This window comes from Macaca mulatta, chromosome 11, assembly GCF_049350105.2.
Source record: "Macaca mulatta isolate MMU2019108-1 chromosome 11, T2T-MMU8v2.0, whole genome shotgun sequence".
NCBI classification, from domain to species: Eukaryota; Metazoa; Chordata; class Mammalia; order Primates; family Cercopithecidae; genus Macaca; species Macaca mulatta.
Window position 1 is genome coordinate 102993104 of NC_133416.1, and position 22420 is coordinate 103015523.

The following is a 22420-nucleotide window of genomic DNA, read 5'->3' on the forward strand; positions in this document are numbered from 1 at the left end:
TACTAAAAATACAAAAATTAGTCAGGCGTGGTGGCGGGTGCCTGTAATCCTAGATACTAGGGAGGCTGAGGCAGGAGAATTGCTTGAACCCGGGAGGCGAAAGTTGCAGTGAGCCGAGATCACGCCACTGCACTCCAGCCTGGGTGGAGTGAGACTCCATCTCAAAAAAAAAAAAAAAAAAAATTACAAAAGTAGTACATGATTAGTGAAAGAAAGTCAAGCAATACGAATGCATGTAAAATAAGAAAGGAAAAATCTCCTTCCTTCTTTGCCAGACAGGGACCAATACTGCTACAATCTGTCTCTCTTTCAGAACTTTTATTTGTGTATTTGAGACAGGGTCTTATTCAGTCACCCAGGCTGGAATACAGTGGCATCATCATAGCTCGCTGTAACCTTGAATTCACTGTAAGCTTGAACTCCTATGCTCAAGACATCCTCCTGCCTCACCCTCCTGAGTAGCTGAAACTACAGGTGTGCACCATCATGCCTGGCTTTTTCTTTTTTTTAAGAGACAGAGGTCTCATTCATTGCCCAGGCTGGTCCCAAACTCCTGGCCTTACGAATCCTCCCATCTCAGCCTCTAAAAGTGCTATGATTGCAAGTGTGAGCCACCTTGCCTGGCCCTCTTTCAGAACTTTAAAAACACTATATATACTATAAATGTGTTTTTGGGGTGGGGCTAATTATGTATGTTCTGCAATTTTTTTAACTTAATGTTTTATGGACTTTTTTTACTCTTTTAAAAAAATTTCTACTCTTTTTAAAGTGGGTATTTGTTATTTTGAATAAAGTGAAATGGAAAATTCTGTATCTGATGTATTTAAAATATTTTTCTTGGTATGCTATACTTACCAACATGTTTTATAAGTTGCTTCTAAATTATAACCATACTAGATAGTGGTCCACCAACCAGGATAAGATAGGATAGGTAAGAAGCTAAGAGACATGCTCCAGGTGAAAAAGCAGATTTCTTAAGACTGTGTTTAGTATAATTCCAATTATATAAAACATATATATGTATGCACAGAAAACAGTCTACATTATAGACACCAGAGTGCTAATGGCTCTTATCCCAGGATGGCTGGAGTATAAATAATTTTTCCCGTTATCCTTTTTCTGTGTTTTCAACAATGAACATTTATTACTTTTAAAATTAGTTAAAATTAATGTAATATAAAAATCACAATTATCTGATGAAAAAAGTTTGTGTCTAAAGGCTACAGAAAATAAATCCACCTGAGTTAGCTTCCACTCCATTCCAAAACCCCAGAGTAACAGAGTAGAAGTCAGGCCTTCTTTCATGTTCTTAAATTAGTGAATTAGATTTAAGTTCCCTCATTATGAGAAGATAATCTTTAGCATCACTGAAAGAGTTAATCAAGAAATGAGACAAAAATCAAGAGATCATATTCCTTTATTACATATATGAAATATAAAAACAAATTAACAAAGCAATATATATATATTTTTGCAAGTCCACAGGACTTCAGGGAAAAAATGGTTCTGTATGTGAAATTATTCATATGGCACTGTGTTCATGTTTTGTATATTCAAGTACAAAAGAAACTATGTATAGTGGTTATGCATGGGTATAGAAGATGAATAATAATGAAAAACTGTGATTTGTTGACTATCACATACATTGTGTTAAAAAACAGGTAAATATAATGACTTACTGTTAAGAAAGACAAGGAGGAAAACTGTTTCAATGTTCAGGTTTAAATACTAAGCACAAAAATAGAACAAATTCTGAGTCTACAATAATTTTTGAAGTGTATACAAGTGCATTGCAAATGAGCTTTTTAAAATTTAAAGTCCATTTCCACTTTAGCCAAGCATATGTCTACATTTATGATTTCTTTCTCTTATTTTAAAGTCTCTTCTGGTTTAGTTTTTTAAAAAGTTTCATCATGGCTGTCATCTTGGAATCTAGCTTCCAGCTCGAAGCTGAGACTTCATGCATACATATTCTCCTTTCTGGTTGCATCTTCACCTAGTTTCTCCAAGTATTCAGAGTTAAATAGCACAACTTCTTTTATATGGTCACTTTTGTCCACCTGTAGTGGCAGCGCTTTTGCTTCAGTAGGCTTTCTCACACACTCTTTTCTTTCTTCCAACAGCAGTCTCCAAACGTTCACAACACAAGTGGTACGTAGTAAAGTGCTTTATACAAGGAAATACTATATACACGTGGAGAGGCTCCATTTAACACCTACAGACCAAAGTTCATGCATAACACACAAGAGAAGGCTCTTTTTAAAGAAACACCTTTTCTGATAGTAGGGTTGGGAATTCCTTAAAACCTCATTCATTACTTTAGCATCAAATGTAAGTAATGTAGCTGAAGCTGGAAGGCGTCCTTGTTAGAGGTACTGCCCTTAATGGATTACTGCTAAATGTCATGCTGCTATTAAAATATCCTTAATAGTTAAGATTTTCAGAATCAGTCCCATAGAAAACAGATATCAGTGTAGGGGTTTTCATTTCTCTTCATGAAATAAAACTACATTTAAACATGGGTCCAGAAGAGATAAGTTAAGATGAGACCCATGCATTCAAACATTTCTATACGTTTTGGCACTTTAAAAAATTCCAGTTTCCTGTCTGAGGTCTTCTTGCTCTAAAATTTGTGTTTTGTACATAGAGAAGTGCCATCACGTGCTATCCATCTTAATGCTACTTGCACTTTCTTTTTAAAATATCCATGACTTTTCTTCCAAGAGAAGGTTTCCAGTGCTGGACAAAGCTTTTCATATTCACAATTAGTTTGCCTGTTCTCACATCCTCATGTCCTGCTACAAGGTATTCCAAACCTAAAAGAGAACAAAATTAGGGGCTATATAGTATCACGCTTTATTGAAGGGAGAGATGTGACTCCAGCAGGTTTTCTTTTGTATTTATTTTGAGGCAAGGTCTTGCTCTGTCATGGGCTGGAGTGTAGTGACATAATCCTGGCTCACTGCAGCCTTGATATCCTGGGCATAGGTAATCCTCCCTCCTCAGTCTCCCAAGTAGTTGGGACTACAGGTGTGCGCCACCACTCCCAGCTAATTTTTTCAAACTTTTTGTCGAGATGGGGTTTCATCATGTTGCCCAGGCTGGTCTTGAGCTCCTGGACTCAAGCCATCTGCCCACCTCGGCCTCCCAAAGTGCTGGGATTACAGGTGTGAGCCACCACGCCTGGCTAACTCCAGCAGTTTCATATATTCAGGGTTGGAATAAGGAGTAAGAAACATTAATAGTTGCCATTCAGTAAGCATTTACTATGCTTAGCACATGTATGCTTTATGTGTATGTTTTACATGTATGATCTCATTTAGCTTTGAAAATAACCCTGTGAGGTAGATATTTTTTCCTTCTTGTTTTGCAGATGAGGAAACTGAGGCTCATCAAGGCTAAGAAGCTCGTTCAATATCTTTTTGTAAGTATAGCAGCACCTGTACTCAAACTCAGATCATGCTGATTCTAGAACCTTTTCTTTGTACTATACCACGCTCTGTGGCAAAGAGCTGAGGGTTCTAAGGACACTTACCATACTGCCCTAGATCAGTACATCTTGGAGACTCACTGTGTATGGTAGTGTATATTCAGGTTTTTTTGTTTATTTGTTTTGTTTTGTTTTATTTTTGGATAGAGTCTCGCTCTGTTGCCCAGGCTGGAGTGCAGTGGTGCCGTCTTGGCTCACTGCGACCTCTGCCTCCTGGGTGTAAGCAATTCTTGTGCCTCGGCCTCCCAAGTAGCTGGGACTGCAGGTGTGCACCCCCACACCTGGCTTTTATATTTTTAGTAGAGACAGGGTTTTACCATGTTGGCCAGGCTGCTCTTGAACTCCTGACCTCAGGTGATCCGCCTGCCTCAGCCTCCCAAAGTGCTGGGATTATAGGCATGAGCCACCATGCCCAGCCTAAGGAGGATTTTTATAAAAGTGAAACAAGCATTTAGGAAAACATATAGGAAAGAACCTGTGAATTATAGAAAATAACACATATTCCCTATACAAAGCCTATGTGTTTTTGGAATAGGATGTTTGTTTGTCATACATTTAAAAAAAAAAAAAACAAATTAATAAATGATAAAACTTGCCTAGATCTTGTGATGACCTTGTATTCAAAATTCCTTTCAAGCTTTAGATAACAAATTTTAGCTAATATATCCAAGAAATGAAAGGACAGTCTCATTACCTATAGATTAGTAAAAAGAACTACAATAATTGCCCTTAGTTAATGTTTGTAATAATGTAGATTTTGGTATTTAGGAAAAGCTTTTAAAAATTATAGGATAGATAAAATAATTAGGTTTATAAAATAAAAAATTTCCAATATAAAATAGAGACATACTTTAAAAAACTAAATTACATGAAAGCTAGATGCTAAAATTCAACTGAAAAATATCAATTTAATTTCACAATTTAAATTGATTTCATTGCTCATTTTTCACTGAAATGACTGAGAAAAAAATGTCATCCAAGTAGTATGAACACCTATAACAACTATACAGGCTTCTTGGAAAATGGCTTATTCCAGGTTCAGGGCAGGAAGTTGAGCATGGGACATCTTATTGTGTAAAAAACAAGAAAGCTTTCAAAGATGAATGTGTGTCTTTTTAAAAGGACACAACAGCTAGCAGGATGGAGTTATAATGTGTCAAAGCTGTGATAAGTTGAGCACCAAGAAACACAATAATTGTGTGTATGAAAACACATTAATCCATAGAAATCCATAATTCCAAAATGACACCAAAAATGAGAAAGTCAGAGAAAAATTAATTTGTCCTCTTTAGAGGCAGCTGTTAAAACCATTTCTTACTTTGAAAATTAGAAACTAAAGGGAAAGAATGTAGCATTTATCCTGTCTTTACAATAAGAATTGTATTTCATGGTAACCTAGTAGCCCAGCTTGGGAGAGAAAGCCCTCTTACAGAAGAATGCCAGCTAATAAGAGAAGAGAATTCGAAAGAGTTAGAAAAACATCATTTCTCAGACTCTAACGAAGTTATTGATTGAGGAAAGGATTATCAATTGGCGATAAAGTCATTAAATGAATGGTGAATGGAAAGCTGGATGCTCGTAGAATGCTACGTAATGTCACACTCATTCTTTTCTATCTCTCAAGGTAAAACAAAACTTTGGCAATGGAGAGATCAGGCTCCCTTCGTTGTAGTCCAAAGGTCAAGCTTAGAGACACTGATGGGAGGTTATCCAGGTACCAGGTGCATTCAACATGATTCAACATGAAGTACACGATGATATCTATAATGGATTCTAGCCAAAATGTTAGTCTTGAATCAATCAAGCCTTTCTTTAGAGATTATAGGAGATAGAAGAGATAGAGAACAAGCTAAGCACTACCATAAATGAACCAACCACACAAATGTTGATGTTCAGATAAGGAACAGGGCATCTGACCTGGTTTCCTCAACAAGTCATAAAAAAGGAACTGTGCCAGAATAAAAGAGACTTGAGGGACTGAAAAACTAGATGTGTGATCCTGGATTGAATACTGGAAAGGACAAATCAGCTCTAGAGGACATTTTGGGATCAGTTGGGAAATAGAAATATGACCTGAGTATTAGATAATATGAAAATAAACTAAAATTGAAGGTAAAGCTTATTAACAGAATAATGCAGGTTACAGAATGGAGCATATGCTATGATATCATTTTGGTTAAAAATATAATACATATACACAGAGGGAAATTAGAAAGGATTTCCTAAGCTATTAACAGAGATGATCTCTGGGGGATAGAAATGTGAACTTTAAAATTTTCCCCTAAACATCTCCCCTCCCCTCCCCTCCCCTCTCCTTTCCTTCCCTTCTTCTTTTTTTTTTTTTTTTTTTTTTTCTGACAGAGTCTCACTCTGTCACCCAGGCTGACATGCAGTGCACCATCTCAACTCTGTAGCCTCGATCTCCCTAGGCTCAGGTAATCCTCCCACCTCAGCCTTCTGAGTAGCTAGGACAACAGGCTCATGTCACCATACCTGGCTAATTTTTGTATTTTCTGTAGAGATGGACTTTCACCATGTTGCCCAGGCTGGCCTCGAACTCCTAGGCTCAAGCGATCTGCCCACCTTAGCCTCCTAAAGTGCTGGGATTACAGATGTGAGCCACTGCACCCCACTAAAAGATTATAAAAAGAAACTAATCCTAAACTTTAAAAAAAGCTATTTTGGTGTTTTCAGAAAAAGAGAAAAAGGAAAATAATGACAGAGGTTTCAAACACTGGAGAGTACAATGTAAAATGAATGAAAAAGCATTTAAATGATAAAAGGTAACCTTAGCTTCTGCATGAAAAAGAACCTCAGTGTTTAATTAACTGACTAGTTAAAAATATAGTAGCCTTAAAATTGTTTGCATAATGTCTAAAATAATAAAGTCCTCATTTAAAAATACAGTAATCAATTTTTAAGAAACTTCAAGGTTAGGGCTGGATGCAGTGGCTCTCGCCTGTAATCCCAGTGCTTTGGGAGGCTGAGGTGGGAGGACTGCTTGAGGCCAGGAGTTTGAGACCAGCCTGGGCACCATAGGAAGACCCTATCTACAAAAACACAAACAAAAATTAGCTGGGTGTGGTGGCACGTCTGTAGTCCTAGCTACTCGGGAGGCTGAGGCAGGAGGATTGCTTGAGCCTGGGAGGTCGAGGCTGCAGTGAGCAGTGATAGTACCACCACTTTAGCCTGGGCAACAGAGCAGAGAACCCTGTCTTTAAAAAAAGAAAAAAAGAAAGAAAGAAATCTCAGGGTTAAGTCTGGTATTTTTATATGAATTTACTTTGAAACTACAAATAGAATAAACAGGAATTTACCATTAAAGTATAAATATAAGTTAAATTGATAAAAACAATACTGAATAAAACCATAAATTATGAAGCAGCATCACACCAAAAGTAAACATGCAAAACAATGTTCTTTTACACCTCTTATTAGCATTTATATTTTATTTTCCTGTCTCTGGGGTTTTGACATCTTCTTTGCTACACGTTTGAGAACACGAAGTTTATTTTGTATCCATAGAAAAAGAAAATATAATACTTTAGTGCTGGTCTTGGTATTCTAAAATATATGACTGATGAAAGAGTACATGCATGCATGAATTAAGAATGAATGAATATGCAGGGATACCCAAATACTTTGGATACTTTCTTTTCCAAAGTAGCCAAGGAAGCAGGTTGGCGTGTAAGGTTTCAGTTTTCTTATCAGCTTTCTTTGGCCTTAGCTATTGAACTTGTAAAAATGGAAAAACAAAGTAAAATGAAAGAGTGTCTGGTTTTGCTTTGGCAAGTTCCAGTCTTTTCTTCAAAGCAAGTAAACATGTTTTCAAGGATTCTTTGAATAATTGCGCTTATGTTTTCAATTGTGATGAACTCAGTTGATTCTTTGACTTGGCTTGGCAGAAACCTGATTAGGAAGTATGGTTCACTTCCTGGAGGGTGGCTCAGATGGTCAAAGCTTTTGTTTTTAATGTCTCACTAAACTGGGCAGACTTTTTTTTTTTTTTTTTCTTTTGCCAAGACAGTAGGAAAGCTCTTATAAGAGATGCCTCTAAGCACAAATCATTGGGAAATAGAACTTACATGAATTATTTTTAGTTTCCTGTATTCAAAGCCCAAGATTCTTATTAGTTCAATTTGTTCTTTGGAATTTTATTTATTTATGTATTTTTAATTTCTTTTGAGATAGGGTCTTGCTCTGTTTGCCCAGGCTGGAGTGCAGTGGCTCAATCATGGCTCACTGCAGCCTTGACCTCCTGGGCTCAAGTGATCCTCCCACCTCAGCTTTCCAAGTAGTTGGGACTACAGGGATGTGCTACCACACCCAGCTAATTAAAAAAAAAAATTTTGTAGATACTGGGTCTCACTATGTTGCCCAGAGTGGTCTTGAACTCCTGGGCTCAAGCTATCCTCCCACCTTGGGCTCCTAAAACTGAGATTACAGGCATGAACCACCATGCCCAGTCTGTTGTTTGTTTATTTATGTAATTTAAAATGTTATTTTTCATCTTTTCCTTATTAAAATCTAAATTGATTTAAAAACATTATTGAAAGGGTAGAAAAAGATGTGAGAGATTGGTCAACACTTGGCCAAAATCAAAAGTTCTGTATCAATATTGAGTTTGTTTAGACTGAGGGGATATTTTATTGTCAGTTTATGCTCTCTCTCTCTTTCTCTCTCAGTTATCTGTCTGTTTCTCTCGAATTTATTAATCAAAGACTGCAAAAGACTTTTTTTTTTTTCTTTTTTGAGACAGAGTCTTGCTCTGTCGCCCAGGCTGGACTGCAGTGGCATGAGCTCAGCTCACTGCAACCTCTGCCTCTTGGTCTCAAGGGATTCTCCTGCCTCAGCTCCTGGGTAGCTGGGACTAGGTGTGTGCCACCACACCAGGCTAATTTTTGTATTTTTAGTAGAGACGAGGTTTCACTATGTTGGCCAGGCTGGGTGCAAAAGACTTCTTATTAATGTTAACAACGGGTTTATATGGGGAAGGAATTAGACCAAGAACATAAATAATGTACCTGTTTCATCAGTGTGACTAAGACACAGATGACAATCACACAAGCAGGGAGATGCAGAGCATTTTTTGAATTATGATTTGTTTTATTAGAACCTGCTAAGTATTATGTTACCATTGTCTGGGTACTAATGGTAGGTATTGAAGATACTATGACCAAAAGCCTAAACCCCATCCTCAAATTTGACGAGGGAGACAGAGAAAGAAGCAGCTTATGACCCAGGATAATGCATGTGCTTGGGGCAAGAACCCTGGTGCTTATTTATTCGTCTTCACTTCTGCTATAACATTTAAAGGTGCAAATCAAATTTCTCTCCATTTCAAGTTGCTCTAAAATCCTACAGTTTTTGTTTTGTTTATTTCTGCTGTTTCTAATTTGAAACCAGAAATATCATTTCATGAAAAACAAGATGATGAGAACTTGAGAGCTGTTTTCTCTCCAGGAGAAACAGATGCTTTTCAAGCAATAGTCAAAATGAATTCAATATTATTTCCACAGATGGAATTTTGCATTTGAACTTCCTTTGGGAACAGGTTCTACTGTAATAGGACCTGGCTTTCAGATAAAGAGTAAGTGGCAGATAAATTCATGAAAGTGCTTTCTATGCAACTGGCACCTGGAACCAATCTGAGTCTCCTCTTTTAGGATAGAGAGTATTATATTTCTGGATTTTAAAATATTAAACTTTTATAGAGCACATGGAAGAGAAATAATTTCTCGATGTTAGTTCAAAGAATTACATTTGGATTTTCCGCAGGAGTCAGATGGTGAAAAGGAGAGATGTTCCTGCTGAGTTTATTTATGCTGTGCTTCAGAGGATGTAAGACAAGCAGCAAATCAGCAGAGACAAGGCAGGTACTAAGATAGGAAAGTCTAATACTCACCAGGATTGAGGATTGGACAAGTGCATCCTCTGTCCGTCCATGATTCTGGATATAATGTTCGCTTTCCTCGGAAAATCTTCAGTTTGGTAGATTTTAAGACCTTTTTAATCTTCACATTGACCTCAACATGAGTACCTTTATCATGAGCTGATAAAATCTTTATTTTTAGCACTGTTAACAACACAGAAGTCAAAACACATAGAATTTCATATTATCATTTGAAGTTTGAACAACACATAAGTATGCATTTCAGAATATAATGGAAAGGTGAATTGATGATGAAGACGTGAAAATTTGCTTTAAAAATCATTAGGCATTAACTTGGATGGAGTTAGAGGCCATTATTCTAAGGAAAGTAACTCAGGAATGGAAAACCAAACCTCATTATGTTCTCACTTATAAGTGGGAGCTAAGTCCTAAGAATGATATAACACTTAGTATGGGGACTTGGGGAAGGATGAGAGGAGGTGAGGGATAAAAGACTACATATTGGGTATAGTGTACACTGCTTGGGTGATGGGTGTACTAAAATCTCAGAAATCACCGCTAAAGAACTTATCCGTGTAACCAAAAACCACTTGTTCCCCCAAAACTATTGAAATAAAATAAAATAAAAACACTAAATTTAAAAAAGCCATAGGCTCATTCAGTTTTGCACTGGCTTTATCTCATTTCTCTATATTAACTATATTCTTATTTGTTAGGCAATTTCAAATGTGACTCCCTGCAATATCATTATCCTAAGAGAATATCAACCATTTGCCTATTGCAATTATAATCTTAAACACATTCAGCTACCACATCTAAACAGAGAGAAGAAACATAGAAAGTAGACTTATCCTGGCTTTTATTTAGGTTCTGACTATATTATTCTTTTGTGGCTGATTGTGTTTAATGTTATGATAGAGAGCAAAATGCTACTGCTAGAATATATTTTGCATATTCTAAAGAGATTAAATGATATGATTCACTACTTAATATTCTTCTCCTGGCATAAAATGCAAGCTGACTGGAGTTAGGGAAGCTATCCCTTCATGGGTGTCCAACCTCTTGACTTCCCTGGACCACACTGGACCACACATAAAGTACACTAACACTAATGATAGCTGATGAACTAAAAAAAAATGTCTGTGCATAATTTTTGTGATATCTGCCACTCCAGATAAGCCAAAAAGTCCTCACATTCAAAGGGCTAGACACCCATGCATGACGGTGGAGCTCCAGTATTCTGTATGACTCATGATTCTATTATGCCCTCCCATTGATGAAATTGATGTGGCTGGGGATTAAGTAATGGAATAAGTTGGAGTTGGAAAGAAAGTAAAGCTAAAGATCACTGAGCTACTCAGGAACACTAGGAAACATAGGGAAGTTTTTTTTTTTTTTGAGATGGAGTCTTGCTCTGTCATCCAGGCTGGAGTACAATGGCGCTATCTCGGCTCAGTGCAACCTCCAACTCCGAGGTTCAAGCAATTCTTCCTGCCTCAGCTTCCTGAGTAGTGGGATTACAGGCCACCACGCCTGGCTAATTTTCATATATATATATATATTTTTTTTCACAGGGAAGTTCTTATCAGCTTATCCACATCTCCATGGAAGAGTGTGTGTAATGAGAGCACCCTATCTTGGCTGGTCTCATACTCTGAGAATACAGCTGTCAGACAGCTATGTTTATGGAGTCATTACATTTTAGACTTCTAAGGGGTCTTAAAAGCTCATATATTTTATATATGAGGAAGCAAGTTTTAAGAAATTAAGGCCAGGTGCAGTGGCTCATGCCTGTAATCCTAGCACTTTGGGAGGCTGAGGTGGGTGGATCAACTGAGGTCAGGAGTTTGAGACCAGCCTGGCCAACATACAATGAAATCCCGTCTCTACTAAAAAATACAAAACATTTAGCTGGGCATGGTGGTGCATGCTTGTAGTCCCAGCTACTTGGGAAGCTGAGCCAGGAGAAATGCTTGAAACTGGAAGGCAGAGGTTGCAGTGAGTCCAGATCACGCCATTGCACTCCAGTCTGGGTGACAGAGCAAAACTTCATCTCTCAAAAATAAATAAATAAGTAAAACAAACAAATAAAACAAACAAATAAAATGAACTGTTCAAGTTCGCATAACTGGTTGGCTAGAGGTAGAGTTTGGACTAGAACCCCGATGAGATAAATACATGAAGGACAGGGAGTATAGTGCCCAGCGTGTGGCTAATATTCAGTAAATGTTCACTATTATTATTCCACTAGACTTGCAAGCTCAAAGACAGTAGGGACCTTGTCTGTCACTTCTGTTGCTCAATAGATATTTGCTAAAGGAGTAAGCAAGTAAGTCAAGTGTTTTTTTGTTTTTGTTTTTTCTATTAAGCCAGGGAATGGGGAGGAGGAAACCAATTTTTTCCAAGACTGTAGCAGTATTGCACTTAGTAAGACCAAGATGTTTCATTACATTGTTAAGAACGTTCAAATTCTTAAGTAGAAAATTAATGCAGTTGTATTAAAAGATTGGTTATTTGTAAATTCAGAGAGCTACAAAGTTGATGTGATAAGGAGAGCCAGTTGATATTTTCACTGAATGAACTGACTTTGAACTAAATTATCATATTTGCTCTTAATAAGCAATGCCATTCCCTCTAAACTGCCTTTCCTTTATTGAGTGCTGTACATTTCAAAAGTTTTCTTCTATTATTTAGCCAAGTTGGAAAGTAGAGAGGGAAGTGTGCATGTAATTTCAGATAAGATTCATGAGGTTTTTACCAGTTATTTACTTTTTAAAATCTTGTATGAGATTAGAGACAATGTTATCGAGAACCTAAATACTTGGTTTCATAAATCATGACTTAAAATTTTCTCCTCATTGTAGTGTATATTTCAGGCCATATATATTATAGATCAATAAAACATCTCAGGCTGGGTGTGGTGGCTCACACCTGTCATTCCAGCACTTTGGGAGTCCAAGGCGGGAAGATCATTTGAGGTCAGGAGTCCAAAATCAGCCTGGCCAACATGGTGAAACCCCATCTCTGCTAAAAATACAAAAATTAGGCCAGGTGCGGTGGCTCACGCCTGTAATCCTAGCACTTTGGGAGGCCAAGGTGGGCAGATCACGAGGCCAGGAGTTCGAGACCAGCCTGACTGACATGGTGAAACCTTGTCTCTACTAAAAATACAAAAATTAGCTGGGCATGGTGGCACATGCCTGTAGTCCCAGCTACTTGGGAGGCTGAGGCAGGAGAATTGCTTGAACCCAGGAGGTGGAGGTTGCAATGAGGCAAGATTGCATCATTGCACTCCAGCCTGGGTGACTCAGTGAGACTCCGTCTCAAAAAAAAAAAAAAAAGAAAAAGAAAAATTTTAAAAAAATTAGCTGGGCGTGGTGGCACATGCCTGTAATCCCAGCTATTTGGGTGGTTGAGGTATGAGAATCGCTTGAACCCAGAAGGTGGAGGTTGCAGTGAGTCTAGATTGTGCCACTGCACTCCAGCCTGGGCAACAAAGCAAGATTCTGTCTAAAAAAAAAGTCTCAGACACTAGGCAAGAATGTGTTAGCAAGATATGCTATCTTAATATATTTAATAGTAAATATAAAGCCATTTGAATATAGTAACAGTCTTTACTTAGGCAGTGCCATTTCCCTTTTTGTACAGGATGTATTTTCCTGTTATTTGAAAGACAGGGATGTCTAGAGTATACAGAGAGGGTGGGGAAGAGACCCAGGTGGACAGCTAGTCTCAATGCCTCACAAATAGACATCATCTCCCTCCCCCTGCCATTTACCGAGCATTGAATATGTGCTAGGTAATGTGCTGCATGCTTTTCAAACATCTTATTCCACGAGGAAGGTGGCAAGATCCCTATTTTACAGATGAGGAAACAAGTTTGGAGAGGTTAAGTCTCCCACGCAATAAGCCAGAAATGAAACTCACATAGGTCTGAGTCCAAAGCCTGTGCTCTCAACCATAGTGAAATGCTACCTTAAACTGATTTCTACTCAGTATTACTGCGTGACAAATGAACACAAGAGTCATTGAAGTGGCTAGAAACATCCCTTTTAGATGAATAAGGCAAGAAGGACCCACGAGAAAGGATTTCATATCATGATTTCTTCTTTCTGCTCTCTGCCTCTTTTTCTTATGGTATAGTAACCCTACCTTTGCTCTACAAGCATCCTGTCCTCCCTGGGACATCCATTACCATCTACATCAGGAAAATCTAGCCCAAGACCAGAACACTGTGTTTAGTGTTATTATGTAAGACTAATGCTTTGTGCTTTCATTTATACACAATGTCATCAGTCAGGCCTCCCATTTTCTAAAATATTCTCTGAACTTAGTGTGAATAGGTTCTCAGAAGCATTCAAGGATTTCAGACTCACCATATGAATATTTCATTCCGCAGAATGCCTTGGCGTTTCCTAATATCTGTTCCTTACATTCGCATTTACCTACAGAAAGTAAACAAAAAATGGTGTTAGTTATTAGAAAAACAAAGAAAGAAAAAACAAGAGATCAGTAAGTGCATCTAGATAACACATCCCTTAAGCCTTGAGTGATGTGTACAACATAATCTGTAAGTACCAAGGAACCCCGAAAGTCATTCAAAAGAAGTAGAGTCTCTTTCTAAATTAAATTAGTTATCTTCCAATAAAGTATTCACCCAAGAGAAATACAGAAGGTAGAAACAATGCTATATTTCAATGCTTGTAATTGATGTTGTGATAAATACAGTCTAGTATTAATATTCCATGCTAATAGAAAGGAACAACTGAATGGAAAACAGTTGTCTTTCTGCAGTTAATGTTCACTACAACAAAAGTGAAATTAAATAAACTGAGCAGTCCCTTGAAGGTAATATTGTCCAATTTTTTTGTTGTTATCCATTTTAAAAGTATTTTTGAGCACCTTTGGTATGCAAGGCATGGTGCTTCGCACTTCAGCACCATACAGATAAGCAAGATACAATTCTTGCCTTAAGGCTTGCAATTCAGTAAGGTGAAGAAACCAAGTGTATAAAAAGTGATAAAGTGATAAGTGGTCTGGAAGAGGTACAATCTACTTGGGTGGAAGAGTCACATATGTTTGGGAAGATGGGAAAAAGCTTCTTGGATCAAGAAGGATTTAAAAGGGACTTTGAAGAATAAGTTGAGTATTTTCTCTCAATAGTCTAAATTATATATTGCCACTATTACGTGTGAGAGACTTGCTAGGCCGTGTGGAAGACTTTCAAAATGGCTTTGTGCATAGTTTATTTTATATATGTATGTATGTATATATTTATTTATTTATCTATCGAGAGGGAGTCTCGTTCTCTTGCCCAGGCTGGAGTGCAGTGGCTTGATCTCAGCTCATTGCAACCTCTGTCTCCCTGGTTCAAGCAATTCTCCTGCTTCAGCCTCCTGAGTAGCTAGGACTACAGATACACACCACCACGCCTGGCTAATTTGTATATTTTTAGTAGAAACGGAGTTTTACCATATTGGTCAGGCTGGTCTCAAACTCCTGACCTCAGGCGATCCACTTGCCTTGGCCTCCCAAAGTTCTGGGATTACAGGTGGGAGCCACTGGCATCCAGCCTGTACATAGTTTATACGTAGCAGGGGACCCCAAACCCCTGGCCGCGGACTGGTACTAGTTTGTGGCCTGTTAGGAACTGGGTCGCACAGCAGGAGGTGAGCAGCTGGAGAGTGAGCCGATTCTCATCTGTATTTACAGCCACTTCCCATCACTCACATTACCGCCTGCTCTGCCTCCTGTTAGATCGGCAGCGGCATTAGATGCTCATAAAAGTGCCCACCCTACTGTGAACTGTGCGTGTGAGGGCTCCAGGCTGTGCTCTCTTTATGATAATCTAATGCCTGATGGTCTGAGGTGGAACAGCTTCAACCTGAAACCATCCCCTGCCCCTGCCATCCATGGAAAAACTGTCTTCCACGAAACCACTCCCTGGTGCCCAAAAGGTTGGGGATCACAGACATATACTCATTTGTATATTCGTTTCCTCTCTAGACTGTGTCCCTTCAAGACAATAGTTATATCTTATCGACTTTACATTTCCGGAGCCTAGCATGGATAGGATTTTCACTCTTACTGATTTAACAATTAGATATACCTTTCCCCCTTTCCTCTCCCCTCCTGCCCTCATGTACTGTATTTCATAGGCACTGAGTGGTCAGAACAGCAGCTAGTGCTTACTGAGGAGCACTTGCTGTATACCAGGCTGTTTTAAGCATTTTACATTTATTTACTCATTTAAGATTCTCATAGGTAGAAATTTGGTAGGAATATAGAGATAAAAGAGTGAGCAGCCAGGTGTGGTGACTCATGCTTGTAATCCCCACACTTTGGGAGGTCAGAATGGGTGGACTGCTTGAGCCCAGGAGTCTAAGACCAGACTAGATAACATAGTAAGGCCTTGTCTCTGTAATAAAGATTAAAAATTGTCGAGCACGCAGGCGCAGTGGTCGGGTCAGGGGAGCGGCTGGGGGCAGGCTGTAACTCTGGACTCTGTGAACCCCAGCCTGCACTGCTTCCCAAGCCCGCCGCCATGGCCGCCTGCAAACTGGTGCTGATCCAGCATGGTGAGAGCACATGGAACCTGGAGACGACTGGTACGACTCCTATCTGAGCCCAGCGGGCCACCAGGATGTGAAGTGTGGCGGGCAGGCGCTGAGAGATGCTGGTTATGAGTTTGACATCTGCTTCAACTCAGTGCAGAAGGGAGTGACCCGGACCTTCTGGATAGTGCTAGATGTCATTGATCAGATGTGGCCCGCCTGTAATGAGGACTTGGCGCCTCAATGAGCGGCATTATGGGGATCTGATCAATCTCAGTAAAGCAGAAACTGCTGCAAAGCATGGTGAGGCCCAGGTGAAGATCTGGAGGTGCTCCTACGATGTTCCACCACCTCTGTTGGAGCCCGACCATCCTTTCTACAGCAACATCAGTAAGGATCGCAAGTGTGCAGACCTCACAGAAGATCAGTTATCCTCCTGCAAGTCTGACAGACACTATTGCCAGAGCTCTGCCCTTTTGGAATAAAGAAATAGTTCCCCAGATCAAGGAAGGGAAACAGGTACTGATTGCAGCCCATGGCAACAGCCTCTGGGGCATTATCAAGCATCTGGAGGGTCTCTCTGAAGAGGCTATCATGGAGCTGAACCTACTGACTGGTATTCCCATCGTCTATGAATTGGACAAGAGCTCAAAGCCTGTCAGGAGCATGCAGTTCCTGGGGGATGAAGGGACTCTGTGTAAAGCCATAGAAGCTGTAGCTGCCCAGGGCAAGGCCAAGAAGTGAAGGCCGGCGGGCAGACTACTGTCCCCAGGAGCACCTTCCTTGCCCGGCGTGTCCCTCTGCCCCTCCCTCCTGCACACACCACACTGATCACATGTGTAGGCATCTTGAGCTGTAGCTGCAAATGGGGACCAGTGGCTCCCATTTTCATTTTAGCCATTTTTGTCTCCTGCACCCACTCCCTTTGTACATTCTAGTCAGAATAGCACTTCTAGGGCATGGGTTCTCAGTCCAAGCTGTGGAAAAACTCCCCTTGTCCAAGAGAGTTTAAAAGTAGTGACTTGGGTTTTTGTGAGTGCTTTGTTTACTAAGAACTTGTGGAGAGGAACCAGGCTAAGCCATGGCCAATGAGGAGAAGCAAGAAAGCCTGTCTGTCCCCAAGAGCCAGTCCTCTGCTCTTCTGTAGTCAGGCCACTGCCTGGGGGCTCTAGTCATTCCAGTGGAAGATGAATGTAACCTGCATCGTGATGTGACAGCTGTTTCCTCCCTGACCCCAGAGGAGATGGCTCTAGAAGGTTGGGATCAATCCTGAATTTGGTTTAGGTGTTACATTTACTTTTATTTAAAAAAAAAAGAAGTATAGTATACGTAAATAATACAAAACAGGAACCCTTCTGGGGTCTCTCGTGGTGGATGAAATAGTCCCACATGTGGTCATCAGAAAATAAGCCATTCCTCACACCAACATGGGATAAGCCTCTTGACCTCAGAGGAGTAGGAGCGCTTCCTGCTGTGTGTTTTAGAATCCCTCTGCTGCCTCTTGGTTGAAAGCTGTTTTTATGGAAACTTATGGGAGGTATATAGGTAGGTAGATTTTTTTTTCAGTGCTTGGAACACTTTTGTTAAAAAAAGGTGCCCAGAAGCACTGTTCTATACTCAATGCAGGAAACTGAATAAAGTCCTCCTCAATCTGGCACTCATCCAGATGAATTTCAGAGACCCTCTGGGGTCATTACAGACCTAACAGCTGCTGTGGACATGAGTCTGGAGTCATTCTGGTGCCAGCACTTTATGTGCTTGGCTGGAATGCTGCCAACTCTCTAATAACACGCATGATGGGCTTAGTGAATGTCCTATAGTCCTAAAAACCGGATTATTACAGATTTGGTTTCGCAAACTTGGAGAATTATAAAAAGTCATTGTGTGATTAGAAAAATAGAAGAACACTTTTAAAAGTGGCTATTAAAGTTAAAATCATAAAATTCCAGACTATGTAGCATTAAAGCAAAAAAAGTTCATAGTAAAGACTTGTTTTATTTTTTAAATGCTGAAAAGATAAACATGATAACTTCATGTTGCCTTATCTTTCCCACCTTCTTTCCTGTTGTGATTGAACGTGAAGCCATTAGGAAAATTATCATATGATTATGTTAAGTGAAAAAACCATGATACAGATGGGCAAATAACCTTGTCTCTCAGATTTCGGTTCTTGATTCTTGAGGGGTCCATATGTTCTCTATGAGAAGGTTTTAAAACTGTGATTTCTCTCTGATCTAAAATGTGGATTGATGGGTGGATAGAATTTAGGTGGCGGATATGTAAGTGTGCAACTTTTAAAACTTTTCTGGATGTCTGAAAATTTTCATAATAAAATGTCGGGAAAACTATCACAGACATTCTCAATCAACACAACTTTGTGAATTCATACTTTAGCACATCCTGAGCTCCAAGCATATAGCAATATTAGATAAAGGATGGAAAAAGACATAGCCTACATCAAAAACTAGATATGCATCTCTGTGGACTAGAAATGAATGTTTTCAGTTTGTTGATACTTCTTGAATTAAAAAAAATTTTTAAAAAGAAAAGAAATAAATGAATATGCATTCAGGGGATGGATTCTGAAATAATAGGTCTTTGGGATCTGCTTTCAGAATGAGGCAGCAGCGGTCAGGAGTTCAGATACAAAGGAGTTAATATGACAAAAAAAGAGATCACAGTCAGACCCACTTTTTTTTTTTTTTTTTGACGGAGTCTGGCTCTGTCGCCCAGGCTAGAGTGCAGTGGCGCCATCTCGGCTCACTGCAAGCTATGCCTCCCAGGTTCACGCCATTCTCCTGCCTCAGCCTCCCAGTAGCTGGGACTATAGGCGCCCGCCACCACGCCCAGCTAATTTTTTGTATTTTTAGTAGAGACGGGGTTTCACCATGTTAGCCAGGATGGTCTCTATCTCCTGACCTCACGATCCACCCGCCTTGGCCTCCCAAAGTGCTGGGATTATAGGTGTGAGCCACCGCGCCCGGCCAGACTCACTTTTTAAAGACAGAGATTGGGTAAGGCTCTCCTTGCTAATGAAAGGAGGCTGGGAAAAAACAACAAACCAACCACATACACAAAATCCCAAACTATTATTCATGGCCATTTGATGAAATTCTTAAAAAGGGCTCTGCATTTCATCCAGCATCTAGTCCTGCAAATTATGTAGCTAGTCCTTAAGTCACCTAGAAATGAATCCAAGTTGCCCTCCTGGTTTTCAAAGAATAGATATAATACAACGAAATTAGATTAGAGATCATCAGTAAAAAAATACCGTTTTTTGTTTTTTTTGTTTTTGAGATGGAGTCTCCCTTGTCACCCAGGCTGGAGTGCAATAGCCTGATCTCAGTTTACTGCAACCTCTGCATTCCAGGTTCAAGTGATTCTCCTGCCTTAGCCTCCCAAGTAGTTGGGATTACAGGCACGTGCCACCACACCCAGATAATTTTTTTGTATTTTTTAGTAGAGATGGGGTTTTGTCATGTTGGCCAGGCTGGTCTTCAACTCTTGACCTCAGGTGATCCACCCACTTCAGCCTCCCAAAGTGCTGGGATTGCAGGTGTAAGCCACCGTGCCCAGCCCCGGGTAAAAAAAAAATTCTAAAACTCTAATGTTTGAACAATTAAATATCCTAGACAACTCAATGGATTAAAGAGAAATTCTTAATGGTAATTAGAAAAACATTAGAACTTGAATGATAATGAAGATACTACATATAAAGGCCAATGGGATCCAGATAAAGAGATCTTATAAGGAAATGTATAACCTTAAGAGAACTTGTTAAAAATAAGAAAGACTAAAAGTAAACGAGTTAATAATCACTGGACTCACAAAGGTAGAAAAGGAATAAAAAAGTAAACTTAAAGAAAACATAAAAAAAGAAATAAGAAAGATAAGAGCAGAATTAGGGAAATAAAGAAAAATTAAATAGATTGATCAAGTTAACCAAAAGTTAACCTTTGAGAAAAGCAAATTAAGATCAGTATAAGACAATAAGAAAAAGACACAGATAAGCTTAGGGACAAAAAGAAGATTAAGGACAGATTGAGTAAAGGTTTAATAAATTATGAGTGAATACTATGTATAACTCTATGCCAATACAATTTTTTTTAATTAAAATAATTGGTGGCTGGGCAAGGTGGCTCACGCCTGTAATCCCAGCACTTTGTGAGAGTGAGGTGGGTGGATCACGCGGTCAGGAGATCGAGACCATCTTGGCTAACACTGTGAAACCCCATCTCTACTAAAAGTACAAAAAAATTAGCTGGACGTGGTGGCACATGCCTGTAGTCCCAGCTACTTGGGAGGCTGAGAATTGCTTGAACCCGGGAGGTAGAGGTTGCAGTTAGCCAAGATTGTGCCACTGCACTCCAGCCTGGGTGACAGAGCGAGACTCCATCTCAAAAAAAAAAAAAAAAAAAAAAAGAATTGGCAATTTTCTAGAAAACTTTGATTACCAACACCAGATCACAAATAAAATAAATTAATAACCATGACAGATGTCGAATCAGTAATACTTTCATCTACTCATAGACATTGTGTCTCGATGGTTTTGTAGATAAATTCTAACAAAAATTCAAGTAACAGATGATTCTATTCTTATATAAATAATTGCAGAGAGTAGGAAAAAAAACATAGCGGGTAAGGGGACCTCCTAACTTACTCAAATATACAATGCAATACATTAAATTATAGACCAATATCAATTATAAACATCAATACGAAAATCCTAAGCAAGCAAATAAACAAATAAAAGACAAAAACCCTAGCAGATCAAATTCAGCAATGTATGAATAAAAATACATCGCAGCAAATAAAACTTATCCTAGGACTAAAAGAATGCTTGATAATAATTGCCATTCTGACAAACAACAGATGCTGGCAAGGCTGTGGAGTAATAGGAATGCTTTTACACTGTTTGCAGAAGTGTAAATTAGTTCAGCCATTGTGGAAGACAGTGTGGTGATTCCTCAAGGATCTAGAACCAGAAATAGCATTTGGCCTGGCAATCCCATTACTGGGTTCATATACAAAGGATTATAAATCATTCTGCTATAAAGACACATGCACGTGTATGTTTATTGCAGCACTATTTACAATAGCAAAGACTTGAAGCCAACCCAAATGCCCATCAAAGATAGACTGGATAAAGAAAATGTGACACATATATACAATGGAATACTATGCAGCCATAAAAAAGGATGAGTTCGTGTCCTTTGCAGGGACATGGATGAAGCTGGAAGCCATCATTCTCAGTAAACTAACACAGGAACAGAAAACCAAATACCACATGTTCTCACTCATAAGTGGGAGTTGAACAATGAGAACACACGGACACAGGTAGGGGAACAACACACACTGGGGCCTATCAGGGGTGTGGGGGATGAGGGGAGGGAGAGCATTAGGACAAATACCTAATGTGTGCAGGGCTTAAAACCTAGATGAGGGGTTGATAGGTGCAGCAAACCACTATGACACATGTATACCTATGTAACAAACCTGCACACTCTGCACATGTATCCCAGAAGTTAAAAAAAAAAAGAATAGTTTGATAGCAGAAAAAAATTATTTTCAAATACCACATTGATAGATTACAGGAGAAAAACTGTCTGATTTTCTCAAAAGATGCAGATAAGAAATTCAACTAAACACAAAACTCATTAATAATAAAATTAGAAATAGAAGAGAATGACATTTATTTGATAAAGGCTACCTATCAAAAATCAATATCAAGTTTTATAGTGGTGAAATTTCAAACTATTTCCATCAAATTTGGGAAAACATTGTACTGGAGTCAAAAAAAATGAGGCATGAGAACTACATAAGTAAGACAAAACTGTCCTTATTTGTCAATAACATGATGGCCTACATTAGAAAATCCAAGATAATCCATACACACTGGAATCAGTAAACAAGTTCAGCAAAGTCGCTGGATACAAGCTCAAAACACACACACACACACACACACACACACACACACACACAAAGAGTACTCCTTTATATCATTTTAAAAATTCAGGTAAAGAACACTTTCCCAATAGCAATAAAATCTAAAGGTATCTAGGAGTAAATCTAATCAAAGACAGGTCAAACCATTTTGGAGAAAAGTGACAAATGCTATTGAAAGGCCTTAAAGAGGACCTTAATATATAGAATGGTATCTTCACGTCTGGGACTACTCAATATTACAAAGCTATCACTTTTTTCAAAATGATCTATAAAGTCAATGCAATTGCAATAAAAATCCCAACAGAGGCTTTTGTGGGATTTAATAAACTTAATCTAAAATTCACACAAAAGGCAAAGAACTGATAGCTAAGATAATTTTAAGAAAGAACAATGTAATGAAGGGACTTGCCATATCAGATATCAGGACTCATTATAAAACTATAATAATATATTGTGGTGTTGGCTCATGAAACATGATAGAAAGACAAGATACAGATCCATTCATATATAGACACTTGATATACGATAAGGTAGCAT

The 22420-nt window shown here is 38.9% G+C and overlaps 1 protein-coding gene and 1 pseudogene across 3 annotated transcripts in view; one reads left to right on the top strand and one right to left on the bottom strand.

Annotated features, from left to right (window-relative positions):
• Positions 1-1399: 1399 nt before the first annotated feature.
• The window catches only part of NTN4 (netrin 4), a 122318-nt gene continuing 101297 nt past the window's right edge, over positions 1400-22420 (bottom strand). For 2 of the 3 annotated variants that reach the window (XM_028828961.2, XM_015152395.3), the window contains exons 8-10: positions 13760-13828; positions 9396-9566; positions 1400-2816 (exon numbers count right to left, since the gene is read on the bottom strand). In XM_028828961.2, the coding sequence (XP_028684794.2) occupies positions 2680-2816; positions 9396-9566; positions 13760-13828 (377 nt within the window). In that variant the 3' untranslated portion in view covers positions 1400-2679. 3 annotated transcript variants of the gene reach the window in all.
• LOC144332982 (phosphoglycerate mutase 1-like) lies at positions 15917-16816 on the top strand (annotated as a pseudogene).